This window comes from Pholis gunnellus (assembly GCF_910591455.1).
Source record: "Pholis gunnellus genome assembly, chromosome: 5".
NCBI classification, from domain to species: domain Eukaryota; kingdom Metazoa; phylum Chordata; class Actinopteri; order Perciformes; family Pholidae; genus Pholis; species Pholis gunnellus.
In genome coordinates this window covers 25,915,313-25,935,341 of record NC_136531.1, presented here as the reverse complement: position 1 = coordinate 25,935,341, position 20,029 = coordinate 25,915,313, and the positions used below count along the sequence as shown (strand labels likewise).

Here is a 20,029-nt window from a genome sequence, read left to right as displayed (position 1 = left end):
CTGTATTTCAAGAAGCCACCAATCAGAGCAGCCTGCACTAGAGAATCTAGCGACGACCCACTATAAAGCATAGTACATTAAATTGACTTCCATGTGAATTTGTGCTTGTGCTATAAAAAAAAAAGCCTGTCAGCTCCCTGACGTTTTGAGGGTACGGCAGAGATTAGATGAGAGGGAAGAAGAAGTGGGGCGAAAGAAGGAGGGGTGGAGAGATATATAGAGAGAGAGAGAGAGAGAGAGAGAGAGAGAGACGTGCTGCATTGCTGCATCTGTACGAAGTGTCTCTCCTGCTCACCCACCAATTACTAACACTCACATTGATTCACTGAGGCGACCAGGTGTGGAGAACACGGGGGCTTACACATTAATCTATACATAACAATGCTGCAAGCTCGAAGGGTTGACATGTTCAAAATACATCCGGACATCCGGAGCTCGGGATCGCTCTGCAAACGCACCTCACACAGAGCAAGCAGTGGAGCACATGAGAGGTGGAGGATTACCTGTAGGTCAAAGAATTTGCTGTATCTTCTGTAGACGATGTGGGAGGTGTTGTCCGAATAGGTGACATTGATGAGATATACCTGCCAAGAGAAGAAGAGAGGAGAATAAAGTTCAAACTCTTCTTTTAAATTTCTTTTCATTTCTGACTGGCTTGTTTTGAGCAGCCATCAGTGGAAAAGATACTTAACTGCAATGATACAAAGCGGCGGATGCTCTCTTTGGAGAAGCTGTAGCTAGAACGTTCTTGCTTGATAAATGACAGAACGATTCATAGAATACATTGGCAATCATTTTCCGTCCGTCGACAAATCAGCTACTCGATAAGATGCCAATGAGTGGATTGTAATGGGATAAACGTGGGCTCACACAGCCCGACACCAGCTCCCCAAAACATGAAGGTTCAATGACACACGCTCACAAATGTGATGGACGGTGACGTCACCCCTCCTCTGTCAGCACACTGACCTGTTGGCCTTCACCCTGGGCTGCAGCAATGATCCGCCAAGAGGAGGGAAGCGATACCGCCATCATTTCTAATCTCATCGACGACCAACGAAGACGAGCCAGAGGAACAGCGATGTTTCTCAGTAATCATCGGTTGATATACATTAAAGGGCTCTCAGGTGGATTAGTCGTTCCATAACATTAAGCTGCAAGCTTGTGAAGGGTTAATTACATTGAGTTAAGTGGGTACACCTCCAGAATCTAATCTAAAGCTTGTAGTGTTCTAATACACTCTCACTCTCATGGATGTGGGGCTGAAGATTCCTCGAGACACTCCAGTGACTCCATCACTAAGAATCATCAATGCTAATTCTTTGCATGGCTACATTGTCAGTGTCTTCCCAAATGAGGTACGCTGCACGACTACAAGAAGCCTGAAGTATTCAAGCTGCTGTGTCTCTGGTGAGGACACACTCAATGTAGCATATTTCCATCAGCCTTAACAAAAAGCATTTATAGGGTTTTCGGATATTTTGCACTTCAAAGCTGTTAAATATCTGGCGTGTACTCAACCTGCAGCTAAAATAACCATTATGAAGGGATTTACAATAAAACGAGATGTTGTCACCCATCCAAAGCCTTCCAGCTAAGTGGCCCAGACACAGCGCAAATAGAAATCCACTTAGCGTCAAGGCACTGTGAACACAGAAACCATTGGCTTTGCCTCTTGTACAGCATTCAGATTAAATAAAGGCAACGCGTTTCCCTGGTGAGGCATTGCTGCTTCGTCCTCCAGCAGGCTCCACCTCTGACTGATCTTACACTGTCACTCCGACCCGTCTGTACCTGCCAAGAGGCTCCCGAGCAGAGCCCCGGTGAATGAGGGGGAGTGAAAGACCCCGACGTCGACGTACGGAGGGCAGCAGCTTGAAACAAAAGAGGTTCCGCTACAACGCCGAAGGGTTAGAAGGCCTTGTTGCTGCTTGGAAGGGGCTCGGCTGCTGCTGGCAAGGAGCCACCCCAGTATGTTCCCTCCCATGCAAAACACAGCACACTCCTGGCATCCAGAAGCTGCGACTGTCACACCACACTCACAATCTTGTTCCTAGCACGGTGGGGTGTCACCACAGCCACTGGCTTTGGCATTCATTGCTATGAAAATGTGCTCCCCAGGGAACCTCTGAATTACTCAAATCACGAAAGTAAAAAATGGCTCGCTGCCACAGTCAGCAATGTTTCCCAGTGTCTTTGTGACAGGGACTTGTGAGGATAGCAAACAGCTGTTTTTAAAGCTCATTAACAGAGCACCTCTTAAAGAGATGAGACGGCGCTTCAGAGAAGTGAAGGGCACAAAGAGAGATAACTGGGTGAGGCGTCCTTCATGTCATGTGGAGCTTCATTCTAGGCCAGCATTGACCTCACTGGCACAAATAGCCAGCATACCTTCATGCTGTTAGGTAGGGACTTATGTAAATGACTCAGAAGGACACGCCTCAGAGGGACCGGAGCGGCTACGCCACAGCTTGTTCAGGTGTGTGGTCCTAATGGTTTTTTATTGAAAAAAATCCAAAGAAGCCATATTGGTTAATATTCAGATTGTATCCACACTAGTGGTGTGGCTCTGTGGATTCAAACGTCCATCAGTCAGTCAGGAAATTCAGTGATCACATTCATGGTCCCCATAGGATGAATCATAGGGACTTTGGTGATCCTGACTTTTTCCTGTAGAGCCACCATGCGACAATGACATTTGTGTCTTTGAGTGACATGTCTCAACAACTATCTTGTCTTTCAATTTGATGCAGAAATCCATGTGCCCAGAGGATGAATCCTAACGATACTCTGAGTTATTATCTGACGCCACCAGCTGTTTAACGTTATTACTTACCAATGAAGTTGACATCTGTGGTTTTGAGTGAAATGTCTGGCTTGATTGCAACATTTGGTGCAGACAGTGATGTCCCCTTCTGGACTGATTGCAATAGCTTTGGTGATCCAGTAACTAACATTTAGCACCATCATGAGGTCTAACTCTTCCTTTGTTTATGACCAAATACCTGGAGCTTCCAACCGCTACCTGAATGATGCGCTAACTAGCTAACATGCTGAACTAAAAATGATTCTAAACATTGTCATTGTGAGCGTGTTAGCATGCTGACATTAGCATTGAGCTCACAGCACTGCTGTGCCGAAGTACAGCCTCGCAGAGCTGCTAGCATGGTGGTAAACACTAGTCCAAATATATCTTTGGCAATTCTGTCCTGCAGAATGTCCAAAGATATCCAAACAGAAATGTCTGTGGTCAAACAAATATCATCTGTATGTCAGCCTGGTCAGGATACAGTCTATGAGGAACTCACTCCAATTCTACCATGTGACTCAGTGTTCGGCCCCCTCAGGCCTTAAGACCAGAACCCTCAGAGACTGACATCCTCCTGGTAAATGCTTGAGTGTGAGAGAGGGTTTGAAATGATGTAAATATGAATGGGACAGCACTGTGCCATGACAACGTCAAAAATGATGATGTATAGTTGTAGGTATTTATTTTATACTTTTTACTTCCTGATTTGTCACGTCCTCCAGACTCTTTCCTCACAAGATGAGAGGTCATTTCGAATAATTTATTTACTTGTTTTTGTCAAAACAGCTTCAATGCCAAAATGAAATGTTTAATCTAATTTAAGTCATTTTTCACTGTTAACCCCATGTTTAATGTCACATTGCTATGAATTGTGGGTAATTCCCTCGGGCAAAGTCTGCAGAAAGTGTTCATAAAGGGCTCAAATTGTAGTCCTCAAACACTTGATGATTTTACAGTGGGACAACCCTAAACCCTCACGGACTTTACGGGAGCGCGCTTCAAAGTCCTTGAGTCTGTGAGTGTGGAGATTGGGTCCCAGTGTACTCTACTAACTCCTCCCATCATGCCTCAAGGCAATCCGTGCTTAGCTGAGGTCCATGATGGGAACCAGGCTGAAAGATGCGGACTCGGTAAAAAGATCCAAACCCCAGAAGCAGATAGGTACAGTATGTAATGGCAGCTGCAGTGGAAAACACAACCAACAACCATCCATGTCTGCCCATGCTGAAAATATCAAGCTTAAACCTAATGCCCCCGTCCCGTCCCCCCATCCCCAAAATAGACTCTATTCACTCCTCAACACTCCCAGTGAAGTGGAACAGTCTGGGCTGCTGCCGTTCTCCATGCAGTGACAGATATTGAGCAGTGAAAATCTCCTACATACTGACTTCATTCTACATACTGACTTTATTCAGCATACTGACTTCATTCTGCATACTGACTTCATTCTACATACTGACTTTATTCTACATACTGACTTCATTCTACATACTGACTTCATTCTGCATACTGACTTCATTCTACATACTGACTTTATTCTGCATACTGACTTTATTCTGCATACTGACTTTATTCTGCATACTGACTTTATTCTACATACTGACTTTATTCTGCATACTGACTTCATTCTGCATACTGACTTTATTCTACATACTGACTTTATTCTGCATACTGACTTTATTCTACATACTGACTTCATTCTGCATACTGACTTCATTCTACATACTGACTTTATTCTACATACTGACTTTATTCAGCATACTGACTTTATTCTGCATACTGACTTTATTCTGCATACTGACTTCATTCTACATACTGACTTCATTCTACATACTGACTTTATTCTACATACTGACTTTATTCTACATACTGACTTTATTCAGCATACTGACTTTATTCTACATACTGACTTTATTCAGCATACTGACTTCATTCTACATACTGACTTTATTCTACATACTGACTTTATTCTACATACTGACTTTATTCAGCATACTGACTTTATTCTACATACTGACTTCATTCTACATACTGACTTTATTCTACATACTGACTTTATTCTACATACTGACTTTATTCTGCATACTGACTTCATTCTGCATACTGACTTTATTCTACATACTGACTTTATTCTACATACTGACTTTATTCAGCATACTGACTTTATTCTGCATACTGACTTTATTCTGCATACTACATGGTCGCTGCGTCTTCCTCACCTCTCTCATGCAGCCCACACGCTGACTCAGAGCTCCAGTACAGCCAGTCGTAAGTTTGAAGTGGCCTTCAATCAAGTATTGGTTGAACAAAAAGGTAACAGCATTTATTAGCACTATATAAACAATTAATAAATGGTTTATAACACACTATGACTTAATTGTACACAGCTATGGACTATAAGTATTAAACATGGTGAAGACACACTTTATATCATTACAACTGTGACTCACTACACTGTCATTATGTGTCCACTCATGGCTCCACATGAGGAGTTTTATCTGTGGACAAATACATTAATAAACACTTATATCTGCATTGCAAATTTGCAACTATAATGCTGATACATTACAGTTGAGAAATAATCTGCAGATAACTCCATATGATAAGAATATTCCAATCTGATACATTTTTGATATTAACAAGCAGGAAAACAACACCGACAACAGGTCTCCAATTCATCGTCCATGTTCTTCAGAACCACAGAAATCAACATAGAAGCCCAGCAGAATCTTGTGATTGCTGCAGATATTGTTGCACAGCAGCAGGCATGTCTGGACCAACAAGGCATCGCTGCAATTCTAACATGAGGGCAGAGGGGGTTTTTTGGGGTGAGGAAGCAACATGAAAGCTCAGACGGAGAAGCATGAATCCTCATGATTTCCAACACTCAACAATCACAGCTCACTTTGAAAACTATGAGGAGGCCGGACCAGAACTCACAGTAGATGAGCGTGAGTAGGTTTGATCAGATGTACTCGTACTATTACTACTGTCATTCAAGAGATGTCATCATTCTGCCACTTTCTTGATCGCAGACTAGTCGAGTTTTCAGTCACGTGACAAAACTCCATTTCTATCTTCTGGCATGTCAACTTTCTTTTCAAAGGAGTCAAAAAAGTGATTCATAAACAGGGAAAACACAGAGGAGGGGAAACTAAACATGTCTAAGAAGGCTTGGGGGCCTCGAATGTCCCAGATAGCAAGAAAAGACCTGGTTCGTCTGTTATTCCCACGGAGGAAGCGGGACTTGAAAACTAAAGTTTTATTCATGCTCTGAAGCAGAGAGACAAACATGAATTGTTGCGACGGAACAAATTGGACCTCTGATTATTTCATCATGTTCTTCTGAAATAGGCTATGAATATTCATACAGCTTCCTTTTTCCCCCTTTGACTAAAGAACCATTTCTCTAATAACACAACACCATACAGAGATACGAACAGGGAAAATAACTTACAGTTTCGGAGGAAAGCCAGGACCCAGTCTCCCAGTTTTGTGAAGTGAAGTGAAGAAGGCAAGAGAGCGCAGAGCTTGGTGGGGCGGAGATCGTGGAGCTAGCCACTAAATGCAGTGAACCCCGCCTAAAGCACTATATTTAAAGTTAGCTATAAAACAGACACACATTATACTTTCAGACCATGAAAGCGCACATGCTCCTCTGACTTGGAAAAATTCCCTTTGCATGGGAGTTAAGTCTTTCCACATGGAACCACCACCTAAATATACTCACTCGTCTAATATAGTCACTTCTTCTCGCCACATCAACAAATGACAGCTAATAAAATCTTCAGAGACGTTTCTCAGCAAAGCCAATGATAACGTCACCAGAGCCAAATCAACTGTGGGACCATGCCGTTCATAAGCTTTAGCAGAGGGTCTCTGAACACCCACTAAAGACAGGGGTCTTCTATCTGCTGCCACAAACAGTGCCCACTTTGACATGGACCAACCCAGTGCCTTTGTGGTCGACGGTCAGGGGTGCTGAGGAAAACCTGTCTAATCAGCAGCCACGTCCTGTGCACCTTGATACCATTTTCTTTGGATCAGATCAAAGAGACCAGGAAGACCATGTACTGATGAAAAACCAGGTTTACCGTACAAACACTGCTTCTAAGGGAGCAGGAACCCAGTCCACTGCACTCTCAAGAGTAGGACTTTGATATGTGACTTTAAAAAGCAACATGAGGCGACTAACAGACCTCCAACGAGGCCCAAGCTGTGCCCAGATGACATTACACCAGAGCTGTCCTCCACTGAAGAAAGTCTTAATCCACTGTTTGACTTATTTCCTAAACTAGTGAGCACATTTCTGCTGAACACAGGATTTAAAGAGGAGCTTTGTGGAGGATCTGTGGAGGAAGTCAATCAGCTGAAAACGCCCATAAAGAACGATGAGAGGACTAAAGAGATCTTAGTGGACTCATCAGCTAACATGAGGCAGCCCTGCATTACAATTATAACTGATAATAATATCAGATATCATCTATTCCATTCAATTCTATCTCTATGAACGATATACATCATTTACTGCTATTTCAATTCCTGAAGTTTTGACCAATGCTTTTCACTTGAATCCTGATTCCTGTTTATTTAAAGATTCTTTCACCAAGTTGATGATTTGTTATCTTAATAATAAATAGCGATTCAGTAAATGTATATCCAAGTTTTCCATGTCTGGTTCCACGCCTCAAGGGAACCAGTAGTGCAACAAAGCTGACTCCTGCCTGTAGAACTCTATGGTCACTACTCCTCATGCTGATGTCATAGTGATGTCATCAGGGTTACACAAACTTTGACCATTCTTTTTTCAAATCCGTCTCCATCCGTCTCCAGTGTAAGAGCAATACTTGGAGTACCCCTTTCAGTTGAAGTATGGGTGTAGATATTATACTATGATTTAACGCGTGCAGTACTTTCTGGTGGAGATATTATAAACCAGGATCAAATATTTATAATACATCATCCTTTTGTGCTGTGGTGGAGAGAGAGAATATCTTATCATGCTAATCTCTCCTCTTCCTCCTCTGTCTCTCTCTCCTTCATCGGTCACACAATGACTCATCCGGTGACGTTAAAAAAACAGGAACCAGAGCCGGTGCTCTCCGGCGATGCCCGCACATCCTCCGTCTCTCCGCAGAGCATCACCATTTCTGCACGATGTCATCACAAGTGGAGCTGTTGAGGAGAGAGCGCTATCGGAATAAAGCTACTTGCGCGCTTTCAGACTTCTGCAGCAGACTAATAAAACGTCCCACAATCACAAACAACATCTGGTACTGAACCCATGAAAACAACCCCGGGCATGGAACACGGATACACACCCAGTCAGTATCAGGGTCAGAGTTATGGCTCTGCAAACTGAGGAAGGAGAGCATGGACCTGACTGACTCCCCCTTTTCTCTCTCCTCTCTCTCACACACTTCCAGCTAGTCGTCTCTCCCAAACAGTCGCTAGGCCTCGTAAACCTCTGCACACATCAGCCTCCCAGTTAGAGGTGAGCATCTGAGACCGGGGACCCTTTCGCTCTTTGTTTGATGGGCCAAATACATATTTGAGTGGGGAACAGCTCTCTGAAGACACGTTTTACTGTGCCCAATAACAACAGAGTCCTCCGGTCTCTGGAAAATGAAATGTTACGGCACTGGGACTTGTAGGGGAAACAGGAGCTTAAAGTAAACATGGCCGTGCTCTCTCTGGCATCACCTGCCCCTGCAAACATGTACCGATCGCAGGGGGAGATAGTGTGTTTGTTAAACCACGGCCAGCTGGTTTAACAAACATTACAAACGACATTCAGCGGGTGCCACAGATTGGGTCTTCTCTCGTTTCCCCTCCCTCCCTCTTTCCCTCTTTCTTCCTTCCCACAGTGACGAGCCTTGGCTCCTGAGACAGGGTAGCCAGGGAAACTAGGCCACGGACTGACCCGCTGAGACTGAGGAGCCCAAAACAGAGCTCAGCTCAGCTCTGAGAAGCTCCTGTTACACTTCAACTGTTCTCGGCCTGGATACCACTCCACAAGCCCATGATACAGATGGACTGATTACTGAACCAGTCTGTGGAAGCAGCAGCTGTGCATTAAGAGTCCAGGTTGCATTAAATACATAGCCCTGTAGATATCATCAACAGCAGAGCATTCATTCACTGTCTCTTAGCACTGAAGATACTCACATTAACATGAGAAGCACAATTATTATTGTTTTCAATGTGTGTGTTTTAAAGAGAGTGAGAACATTGACACCATTCTTCATGTGTTACTATATCTCCTACGACTCAAACAACGATCATCTATGTATGGATCTAGAGGAGTAATGTCTACCAGAGCAGAGAATAAAGTCTCTCTCTCTCTGTGTGTGTATGATCACAGCTTCTCCTCTCTTTGTTCACATAGCCGGCCACCCGCGTGCCTTTTAGTGCATCTTATGTTAGTGCATGTGAGTGCATGTTATGTGAGTGCATGTTATGTGAGTGCATGTTATGTGAGTGCATGTTATGTTAGTGCATGTGAATGCATGTTGGTCCATGTGAGTGCATCTTATGTTAATACATGTTAGTGCATGTGAGTGCATGTTATGTTAGTGCATGTGAGTGCTTTTAAGTGGATGTTAGTGCCTTTTAGTGCATGTGAGTGCATGTTATGTTAGTCCATGTGAGTGCATGTTATGTGAGTGCATGTTATGTTAGTGCATGTGGGTGCTTTTAAGTGGATGTTAGTGCCTTTTAGTGCATGTGAGTGCATGTTATGTTAGTCCATGTGAGTGCATGTTATGTGAGTGCATGTTATGTTAGTGCATGTGAATGCATGTTGGTCCATGTGAGTGCATCTTATGTTAGTACATGTTAGTGCATGTGAGTGCATGTTATGTTAGTGAATGTGAGTGCTTTTAAGTGCATGTTAGTGCCTTTTAGTGCATGTGATTGCATGTAAGTGCATGTTAATGTTGCTGTTGTTTTCCCTATTAGTGCTGCTAGCGCTGTTAGCTGCTAGACCTCGGCTCAGAAGGCTCCATGTAGAGAGAGAGCTGTGTGGAGGCAGCAGAAATGCTCTGAATTGTGTATTGAGCACCTTTAGGTATGGAGCTAGAGGCAGGAAGCCATTAGCTTAGCTTAAGTTTGTATGCTAACTATCATACACTGGAGGCCGGGAGAAGCAGCTAGTCTGTTAGACACAAACACGTGGGGAAATAGGTTGACTAATACCACAGTTACCGTTTAACACCTAATGCTAGGTCCTCTACCAGGTTGAGTCACCAACCAGGCGGTGTGGACACGTTCCACGGGGCCAAAGCCAATCAGACGGCTCTCTGTTCTCATTTGAACACACAGATTTGTTTAGGAATAAAAGACCCAATTTTAACGCAAGTGCCTTTAGGCACTCGTTGACATCATCACCTAATCGTGAAGCCACGTGGACTTTAAAGGCCGTGGTTATTTCTTACATGGGCTGTAGAGAAGTTAGTGTGTAATCAAATAAACACAACGTAACTGTCACACAGCAAACCTGGGGGCAGGGGGAAGTACTCCAGTACGGGAGAACTGGTGGGTTTAACAGCTCCAGGCAAACTGTAATTAAGCTGCCATGTGGAGTCTGCTGTGTGCTCTGTTTCTGATGGGTACTTGAAGGCGACAGAGTACATGCACAACACCCAGAGAATGGTGGGGGGGGGGGGGGGCTCATTCCTGCCCCGGGGTGCCGTACAGTGATGTTTCAACAGTGTCAGAGTTTCAGGCATCACTTTCACTGGGGGGCACCCCATGTTAAAATGTCAACTGTGTTTAGGTGGTCTCATCCACTGTGCTGTTTGGATCATTCTGTCTAAAAGTCAGCAGATACAGCAGGTCTGATGGAGCCCTACGGATTCCTCCTTCCAAAGGAGAATGGGTGTGCTAATTGTGTCCACATATCGTTGGGCCCAAGGGGTCTGCAGGACTGTAATTGCTTACGAGCAAGTCATTTATTATGACTTGTTTATGAGCTGAAAATAGGAACTGAAGTGGGCCACGGAGTGCAGAGCCCCAACACAAGACTAACACTCATAACAAGTGCAGTATTGATGAAGAGGGCCACAGGAGGGAAGGATCAGGAAGGTAATAATAATCACTGAAGCCCGTCAGAAAATGTGGAAAATACCAAGTGACATACATGACAAAATGATTGATGACACAAGCTTTAAAGTAAAATAAAGTTCATTATCAGAAAAGGGTTATCAGATGGAGTTTGAGGCCTGTCAAAGCTCCACAACGGCGACTAAATGACCCTCGTGGTGAGATACTTTTGTCAACTGCTGCTTCCAAGGTCAAGAACAAACTTACAATCTCAATTTTTAAGTAAATGTGGACAACATTTTAACGTGTACAACTCCATCTGCTGATGAAGATCATGTGACATGATCAAAAAGCTCCAGAACAAATAAATGGAACTCGTGGTGAGAATATTTTTGTCAACTGGTTACCAGATCATTTCGGGGCTTCATGTGCACGTGTTCTCGTGCTCCTCTTGATTTTAGACATTAATGGAAAGACAAACAGAAGCCTGTACATGTGTGAAAACTGTCCACTTTCACATATGTTGTCAAGCACGGACAGGCTGCGGTGATCATCACTGAACTGATGAAGATGATAGAATAGACTTGGATTGATTGTTGTTATCTGAACCCATGACATGTTAAGAGTATACAATAATTCTACTTCTTAATAAATGAAATGTTCCGCTGGGATTCAAAGAATCCCCGTGAGGCTGAAACTCTGTGTGGAAGTTTTGTTTCCACTTTACAGCCTCATGAATAATACAGGTTAGATACTTTTCCCATACATAAGTGCCACATACTGACTACTGACCCCCAACATCACAGGTCTGTCTGGAGAGTGTTGACCATTCATTACCAGCTCATAACTTGATGTTGAGTCACCTGTGTGTCAGTAGCTTCCCAGTCCTGACAGCTCACCTGTGATGATGAACTGTGTCAGCTAGTACTATTCATTAGCAGGTATCCTGCTGAACAACACCTTAGCTTAGCTTGGTTCCTCACATAGCAGCTAGCTCCATGGAGTGGACTAAACGCAGCCGTGTGCGGTGCCACGCTGAGACCGGGAGCAGGCCACAGAGACCCGTCTGAATGGGACACGGTGGGGGGAATAAGGGGACATGGATGAGGATGAGGCGGGCAACTCACGTAGTGTTTAGACGGATTGCGCCTCTTCTCCACGTCCACGACTTTCACGTCCAGCACCGTCCGGAACTGCATCTTGACCCTGCAAAGGCTATGCATAGAAGCGACAGACAGGCGGCTGCTGCGGCTCCGGATAAGCTACCTCGTATCACGGGAGAGAGATCCCAACATTCATTGCTGTCTCGTGCCAACTATCCGGCGGTCGTTGAGAGATCAGCTCGCGCTTCCTTCGCACCGTCAATATGATTAGAAACTGCTCAACTGAAGCGTCCCGGTGGAATCCACACAGCCGAATAACCGAGCAGGGAGAGATGTTCACGGCGGGCGGCGCGAGGAAGGACGGCGGTCACCTTAAAAAAGAAAAAAACTAAGTGAAGCGACTTTCCTTTGTGTCTACTGAAGGGACAGCCGCATACCTGGAGCGCACAGGAGGGCTGTCTGAGCGTGAGGGGAGCCGGCGAAGCCCAGCGTTTTAGCAGGCGCAGTGAATTTTTGGGGAACGGAGTGGGATGGGCTTCGCGCGCACGTCCTCGGGGCTACTTGAATAAAGCACTCGTGAGAGAAAAAAAAAACATTAGTCTGTGCCTCCCTCTACGAAAAACGAGCGTCTGTAAGCAGCCGAGGGACGGTGTATCAGTGTCATGCCACTCATCCCCCTCGGGGCCCCGCAACTTTTCCTCCCCGCTTATAATGAGACCGTGAAAGACGGTTACATGTAAGCGGGCCTGACCGCAACACAAGCTGTGTATTATTACTTTAAAGGGGCAGCTCTCCTCCAGGCTCTGAGTCACGAGCAGCTTTCTGGCCGGAGACACGAGCGGCTGGAGATATGGATACAGATGTTTTAAAGCCGACCAATCAGCAGCCACCTGCTCTACATGAGAGAGCCAATTAACGACCGAACACTGCCCCCCTGTGCACCAGCACGAGAGCGCGTGAAGGAGCCTGATTCGAGGCAGCACTTCTTCCTGGTGGCTTTTTTATTTACTTGATGAAATGACACAGCTAAGCTGCATTGAGACCCTTATCATGTTGTCAGGGCAGTACTAAAAACAGACCAGTCACCTTTTAAGATGGCACACTACAGGTGAATAAGGTAATAGACCCCACCATGAAACCTCCCCAGATTACTACATTAAGTTTCAGAATATGTATGTTTGAATATGCAAATGACGCATTCTTTTATTTAATCTGAACGTTGGATAAAGCCAGGTTCAAATTTCTAGCTATCTAAAGAGGGCCTGATATTGTACTTACGTTAACGTTACAGCAGCAGATGACTCGTGTGGATTATTTAACAACAGTACGATTTAGCACTTTACCAGAGAGGAAACTGTCTGGACAGCATCTTTCAGAACAGCTGGTAAAACACCAGAGTTGTGCATCACATGTAGATAATGCCATCAAGTTATGACAACTGGTAACAACGAACGTATCCTCTCATCAGACGTGGCATTGAGCAATACAACCGGCAGAATTATAACCTGTAGAACACTTTGTAGAAAGTGCATCATCACCTTGCGTGCGGCTCGGTAAACTCCTGGCCTTTTTAGATGCATATTTAAGACTCCAGACCGAGGAACCATTATGATTTTAAGGGCACTTCAGCCATTATTCCAAAATAACTTTTGGATTGCATGTACAATGTTTACAAGGATGAGTTGCTCAACAGATGACGAATCGGTTTCGTTGCTGGCCATGAGCAGGCTGTTGGATGTGGAGAGATCTTGAACACGTCCTATGTGTTGGTATGGTAAAATATGTCATTGGCATGTTTGCATTGCATCATCAACATTTCTTGTATGAATGTTTTTAATATTCTCACTCTGCATAAAAGTATTTGTGACAAAAACAACAGTTCGAAAAAACATATTGACTTGCAAATGAATGGCATGAAAGACCACCGGTGTGTAGAGGCCTTCATCTTCCCCAGAGGCCTCTTCAGCAGGTTGATGAAGCCACGCATGAGCCCTGGTCTGTTATGTATTTCCTATTCATATAAACATGTCTTCTATCAGAACAGTGAAGTGCACAGTGGTCCTGAAAGCTTCCCTGATGCCTGTCATTATGCAGTCGTAATTTCAAATTCACAATAGATGAACAAAGGAATACAAAAGGCATGATTTACTTCCAACCTATTGGGCGGTCACAATTTGGAGCAATAAGTCATAGTGCACATAGTATCTACAGTAATACTACAGTATTACTAATACTAATCTACCCAGTAATACTACAGTAATACTGTGCTCCAGCTAAAACGCAGTATAATGGTTGTCGCTGGTGCTGACGATGTCGCTGTTGCACTCCAGGGATTTGAGGACCAGCTCCAGCGTGGCTTTGCTCACGTTGAGGCTGTGGCGCTGCCTGACTGCAGACAGGATGTGCAGGATGTGGCAACCCTTCTCTGCATCTACGGGCACAGCAGGAAGCAACGGTCAGCGCGCAGGGATGTGGCCATGGAAAGCAAGGCTTCACCACACTTATGGAGTTTAGTTTTTCAATATGTCTCCAAGTTATTCAGCATTTTTATTGGATATATTTCTTACAAAAATCTCACAGAATGGCAAGAAATCAATTTTTTACATGCAGTAGGTGTGAATGTACAAATCTGACAAGCAGATAAACAGCTTCAACTCTACATTCCTTCAACTGAATGATAATCACCGCTCTACTCAACACACTGCCACAAAGGAGATTGTCATGAAGTCAAACTAAAAATACAGAAGGTCAACGTTGATCAAAAGCTTGAGACTTAAAGGGAAAATGTGCCGCCTTTGTCCAGGACGTCCAACCAGTTGATGGTAAATGTAGACTCCAGTGCTGCTGTATGGACCCAGAAAGCCAGACTAGTCAACTCTTCCAGCATCACCAGTCTGCACCACAAATACTAGTCGAGACATGATTATTATTTCATTAATGTAGCCACACACATAACATATTGACATTATTTGCACTGAAATTGTTACGTCCTCGTCAAACGTTGGCTTATAACAACGAGCGTCCGCTGTGAAAAGACTAAATCAACACACATTGGGCTGTTTGCTTCGCATTCAGCGAGGAGGAGAGTGGGACTAGATGGCATCTTGTCAAACAAGCGCAGTTTGGCAGAATTTTTGATTAGCTAGAAGATGTATAGAAGGCTGTACGTGGGCTGTGTCACAATAAATTGGGATTTAACCACTTGACTGGAACAAAGCCTAACCACATTCAGCGGCATGGGGACGTCGACCTGCAAAGAGAGCCGGCTGCTGGAGCTAACCCAGCCTGCTGACGCTGTGATCCACCTCGGTCTGCTGGAACTACTACTCAGCTCATCACCATATAGATTTTATATATATATATATATTCTGCGGGCAGGAGAACTCAGCCTTCAGGGTCAATAAAACACTCAAGAATGTATTGCTTCAATTGACTACATTTACCATCAACACTGATTGGACATCCACATAAATGCTGGCGACTTTTCCCTTTAATCAAGAGCAAACAAAGGAAGTCTACTTACACTTCTCTCTCTGCGAGTCCTCCCTGATAACGTCTTTGACGGCTATGAGTAGATCTGTGTCGTGTGCAGTCACCTGGTGAGGGGCAACAGCATGAATCCTCACTAAGATAACCCACTGAAGTGGGAGGAGTGTATTGGACTCTTCTCTGCTGTTTCTTACATGATAGACTTCATCCTGGGATTTGACCTTGCGGTACACAACACCCTCATCCTGTAGAATTTGCAGGGCCTCCTTCAGGAGCTGGCGTAGCTGCTGGCATGCGGATGGACCCGCCACAGGCTCCTTCACAGCAAGGAAGCACAATAATACAACAGAGCGGACATTGAGTTACATTTGAAATGACACAAGCATTAACGCTGGTTTACAGTCAATAACACGTCGAGATGGGATATGGCACTAATCAGAAGCAGACACTGTGCTATTAGTGTTTTTATTGCCTTTTGTTTCAGTCTTAGATCTTCATCACTGTCCCCTACCTCAGTGTGATGTCTTCTTGTCTAGTTTTATGGTCAAACCAAAATGTAGAACAAGTCAAATGAAAGAATACAAATGAGCGTCTATGCTAGGAATTAAATCCTGGCTGTATTTCCTAACTTCACTCATCCCTCTCACGTAAGAAGGACACTTCAAATGCAGTTTGATTTTCACCACACATCTTCAGAGAAGAAAGGATTGTGATATTCTTATTGGGGCGTACCGGGTCTGCTGATGCTGTTTGAGGCTGGCTGGAGATGAGAGGCTGGAGGAGGTCCTGAACATCATAGGGTCTGAACCTGGTCACCGACTTCTGCTTTAAGAACTCCTTGATGATATTCATTGCCTTGCTGAGGGAACTGATGGCTGAGTCACTGAACAGACAAAGAATCTGGCCTTAATACAATTCACACTACTACTACATGCTTACATGTATGTTTACAGAGAAGAGATGACAGCTGTGACAGCTTCCTGTCCATGTATATATGGTTAGATTAGAGCCTGCGTTCAGTGTTGGTTCATTTTAAAATATATATAACTATATGTGTACTTCACTGCAATATCATTTAAAAAAAGGGGGGGGGGGGGGGGGGCTAAGAACAACCTGAATAAGCTATTTTTAGGACCAAAATCTTACAATTAACTTTGATGAAGTGAAAACCCATATTGAAAGGGTTAAAGTTCCAAAACGAAAACACAAACAACTCCCAGATCGGACAACACCTGGTAGAGACCTGTCATGGTAGCCCCGCCCCTAAAGCATACTCTGCTTTATGGTCTATTTGACTCTAAATGGACCATCATTTACTAAATGATCTTCATGCTGTATTGAAGAAGACTTGAAACTAGAGATTGAGACCATAAACTCATGTTTACAATGAGTACTGAGGGAATACATCAAGAGAGAAGTAGTCATTTTCTCATAGACTTCTATACAACCAGAGGAGTCGCCCCCTGTTGGACATTAGAGAGAATGCAGCTTTAACACATGAAGCTTTGACTTCACTTTTCAGAACTGGAGGTTGTTTTCACGTTTCCATCAGTGTGCGTGTGTGAGAATGATCAGTTTTGATCCTGATGTGCTTGTATGAATGTGTGTGTGTGTGTGTGAATGGGTGAATGATCACACGTAGGGTAAAGACCTTTGAGTGGTCAGAGGACTAGACAGGTGCTATAAAGATACATGTCCATTTACCATTTGACATGGTTTTCCACTGTTTGAAACTTTGACTAACACTTTTTTAATTGTCATGTTGCACCTTCTTCTGCAACTATTTAATTACACCCAACTGGAGTATTACAGCCACCAACTGTTTATCTTGGTGGACCAACTACTAATATTCAGTGTTGGATGGAAACGCATTAATAAGCGTTTTTCTTTCGCCAATTTTCTGGAGATTGGGTTAAAATGTACAATAACCTGGATGTAAACCTGGCTACAGTGGTAATCCACTGTGATAGTATGTTCAGAGATTAATGTGTGTACCCCGTTGCATTAGGTTGCAGCTGAAGTGGTTTGTCATAGCACTGTCTGTAGAGCTGAGGAACCTCCATCATCCACGCTATCTGGACCGCCATCACTGGGTCGTTCACTTTATCTGGGAACACACAGATACAGATTCACACGGGACAAATGGGCAGATGATATCGATGGTGGGTAATCTCAAATAAAGACTGTGCTGTGTGTGTGTGTGTGTGTGTGTGTGTGTGTGTGGAAGAGAGAAATCTGTAGGCCATTAGTAAACAAGACTGCAGTAATAGGATAAAGAATGTCCTTGCTGGGCACTTCAAGAGTAGTTTCTTCTGAAAAGTAGTTTCTACTGAACCACTGATTCAGTGCTGGTATTCTGGGACATTGGTGGGACATTGGTGGGACATTGGTGGGACATTGTTGGGTGTAGCTGGAAGGTAAATAAGTGAAAGCGGATGATGTGTTCTGGTATCAAACTGCCATTGTGGCATGCCGAGGACAGTCCTCTGTACTCACAGAACGTGGAGGCCATGATTTCTCTCTGTTGCCTCGACGTCTTCACCGGTCCTCTGACTCGGAGCAGCTCTCCGATTTCCAGACGGCAGCGGCTCTGCTGGGCCTGCCTCAGCAGCGCCAGTTCATCCACTGGGTTGAAGCCTCCTTGAGCCCCATCACTGTGTTTTCCTCCTGCTGGAGATGACAAAGGAATATCGGACATCACACAACGGTTTGTGGAAATACATTAATGTATAATAATGAATTTATGAAGCACCTTTGAAAATAGTTGAACTAATCGATAATGATGCTACACTTTTAAGCTGCACTAATAACAGTTCATATATTTACATGACATATTCAGCTAGAATCAATATGGCTGAAGAGTATCTTGCTAACAATGAGATCCATACAAATGCAAACTCACATTTGGTAGGCTCCGCCTCCTCTTTCAACAGGTCATTCTTCCAGCAGAGGCAGTTTATCACACCAGTACCATCATCCACTGTGAACAAAAGGAAAGATACTCAAAATGTGTTTTTGCTTGTGATTGGGAAGTGAACACCATGCTTGTTTTAGGCCTTTATACAACAGGAGTGTGTGTGTGTGTGTGTGTGTGTGTGTGTGTGTGTGTGTGTGTGTGTGTGTGTGTGTGTGTGTGTGTGTGTGTGTGTCACTTAGTGAGATGTCAACAGAAACTGAAGCATTGTCAGAGATGGAGACTTTCTCACATTTTATCCAGAACATGGCACAATGTCACTCTTTGCTGACAATGCCACAGTGGGTCCCAAAATAACTCCCAAAGACAGCATTCACAGTCAGGTATCTTAGGTTATGGTGTCTAGATGAGGGTTAGCCAATTAGCTTATAGCCAGTCAATTACCAGGATGTAAACACACCTGATGGAAATCTGCACTCAACTGATTACACCTTATAATATTATTATCATTAGTGTTCATATTTGACTTTGGGAACAATTAAAACATTTTTTTTAACTTGGGTTTAAATAACCTGTTATTATTAATATGCGTAAATGATTTGTTGCTGCAGCTGATGCATGTCTGACATGTTGAGACCTTCCTCATTTAACCCCACTTGACCTCTCGACCAGACTTCCACACAGGGACTCAGAGAGATTACCTCCATAGCAGAAGAAGTCTTCTCTTTCTCTCTTGTAAACCACCGTCCCGAGTACATCAACTTTATAGATTGGATGCAAGTTGTAGAAGTAGATACCTGTGAGACATGGGTGGATGCAGGACAGAAATATTCATCTCAAAGCAATAATCGTCATTGTCAACATCAGGTGTGAGTCAATCATCGAGACAAGTCACACAGGATACTGATGTCAAATGTTCAATGGATTGAAACATTAACCATATACATAATAAAAACGCCTTATGAAGTTGTCAACGAATTTACAAAGTAGCAAATTAGTTGACGTTAGCTAACTTGCTTTGCATTTAGACTAACGATAACTGTTTGTAAATAGCTTGCTTGAGTAGTTCAGCCATAGCGTTTGTTGTGTTCACTCAACGTTGCTGTTAGGCACAAATATCCCGACGTGCAGCCAACGTTCCTTGTGAAGGTTCAAAATGTAAGGACCAAGGGTACAGTCAGTAGATGAAAGACCTGGTGTTTCTACACTTAACGTTGACGCTAGCTGTTACTACCTGGCACCTGTGTGGACTCTGTCATCTGCAGGATGTCCCTGACATACAGCCTGGCGAAGGCACAAAAGATCGGGTCCAGTCCCCACAGCATCGAGGGGGGCTCTTCCGCTGGATCCATCGTGGCTGGCTGCATTTCATGGTGAAAACAGAGACAGATATTTGACCTCTCCTTTGGCGGCGAAGTATGTAAGCTAGCTCCCGCGGAGCGTCTTGAGAGGAACCCAAAACATTGGTCACGTGACGTGTTGTTGAGTTCTGTTAAATGCGTGTTTGTTATTTACAGTGGCTCTGTAGCGGTAACACATACGTGCAACATGGTAGATATGTTTCAGCTGCATACTAGCCTTAAAATATTTAACTTATATGTTTGAAAGAGTCTTATTGGCACTTTACTGTCCGTACGGCGGGGTCGTTTTCGCAATGGTGTATGGGACATG

At 44.0% G+C, this 20,029-nt stretch overlaps 1 protein-coding gene across 2 annotated transcripts; it reads right to left on the bottom strand.

The window, feature by feature from the left end:
• Positions 1-13,783: 13,783 nt before the first annotated feature.
• Positions 13,784-19,831, bottom strand: stn1 (STN1 subunit of CST complex). Of its 2 annotated transcripts, XM_079158847.1 has the most exons (9): positions 19,593-19,831; positions 19,060-19,155; positions 18,347-18,424; positions 17,941-18,114; positions 17,440-17,551; positions 16,177-16,327; positions 15,639-15,761; positions 15,479-15,551; positions 13,784-14,386 (listed from the first exon to the last, which is right to left on the bottom strand). In XM_079158847.1, the coding sequence occupies exons 1-9, from the start codon at positions 19,723-19,725 to the stop codon at positions 14,229-14,231; spliced, it is 1,098 nt and encodes a 365-aa protein (XP_079014973.1). In that variant the 5' UTR covers positions 19,726-19,831; the 3' UTR covers positions 13,784-14,228. The 2 variants fall into 2 exon arrangements, with proteins under 2 accessions (XP_079014973.1, XP_079014972.1); XM_079158846.1 differs by having other exon boundaries at positions 15,479-15,761.
• Positions 19,832-20,029: the final 198 nt, after the last annotated feature.

Bases quoted from the DNA above. Each gene is read 5' to 3' on its own strand.
- stn1 (XM_079158846.1), bottom strand. From the start codon at position 19,725: ATGCAGCCAGCCACGATGGATCCAGCGGAAGAGCCCCCCTCGATGCTG. The intron at 18,115-18,346 runs GTGAGTTTGCAT...TGTCATCTCCAG, and splicing joins GGAGGCGGAGCCTACCAAAT to CAGGAGGAAAACACAGTGAT. The intron at 15,762-16,176 runs GTACGCCCCAAT...CTTGCTGTGAAG, and splicing joins AAACAGCATCAGCAGACCCG to GAGCCTGTGGCGGGTCCATC.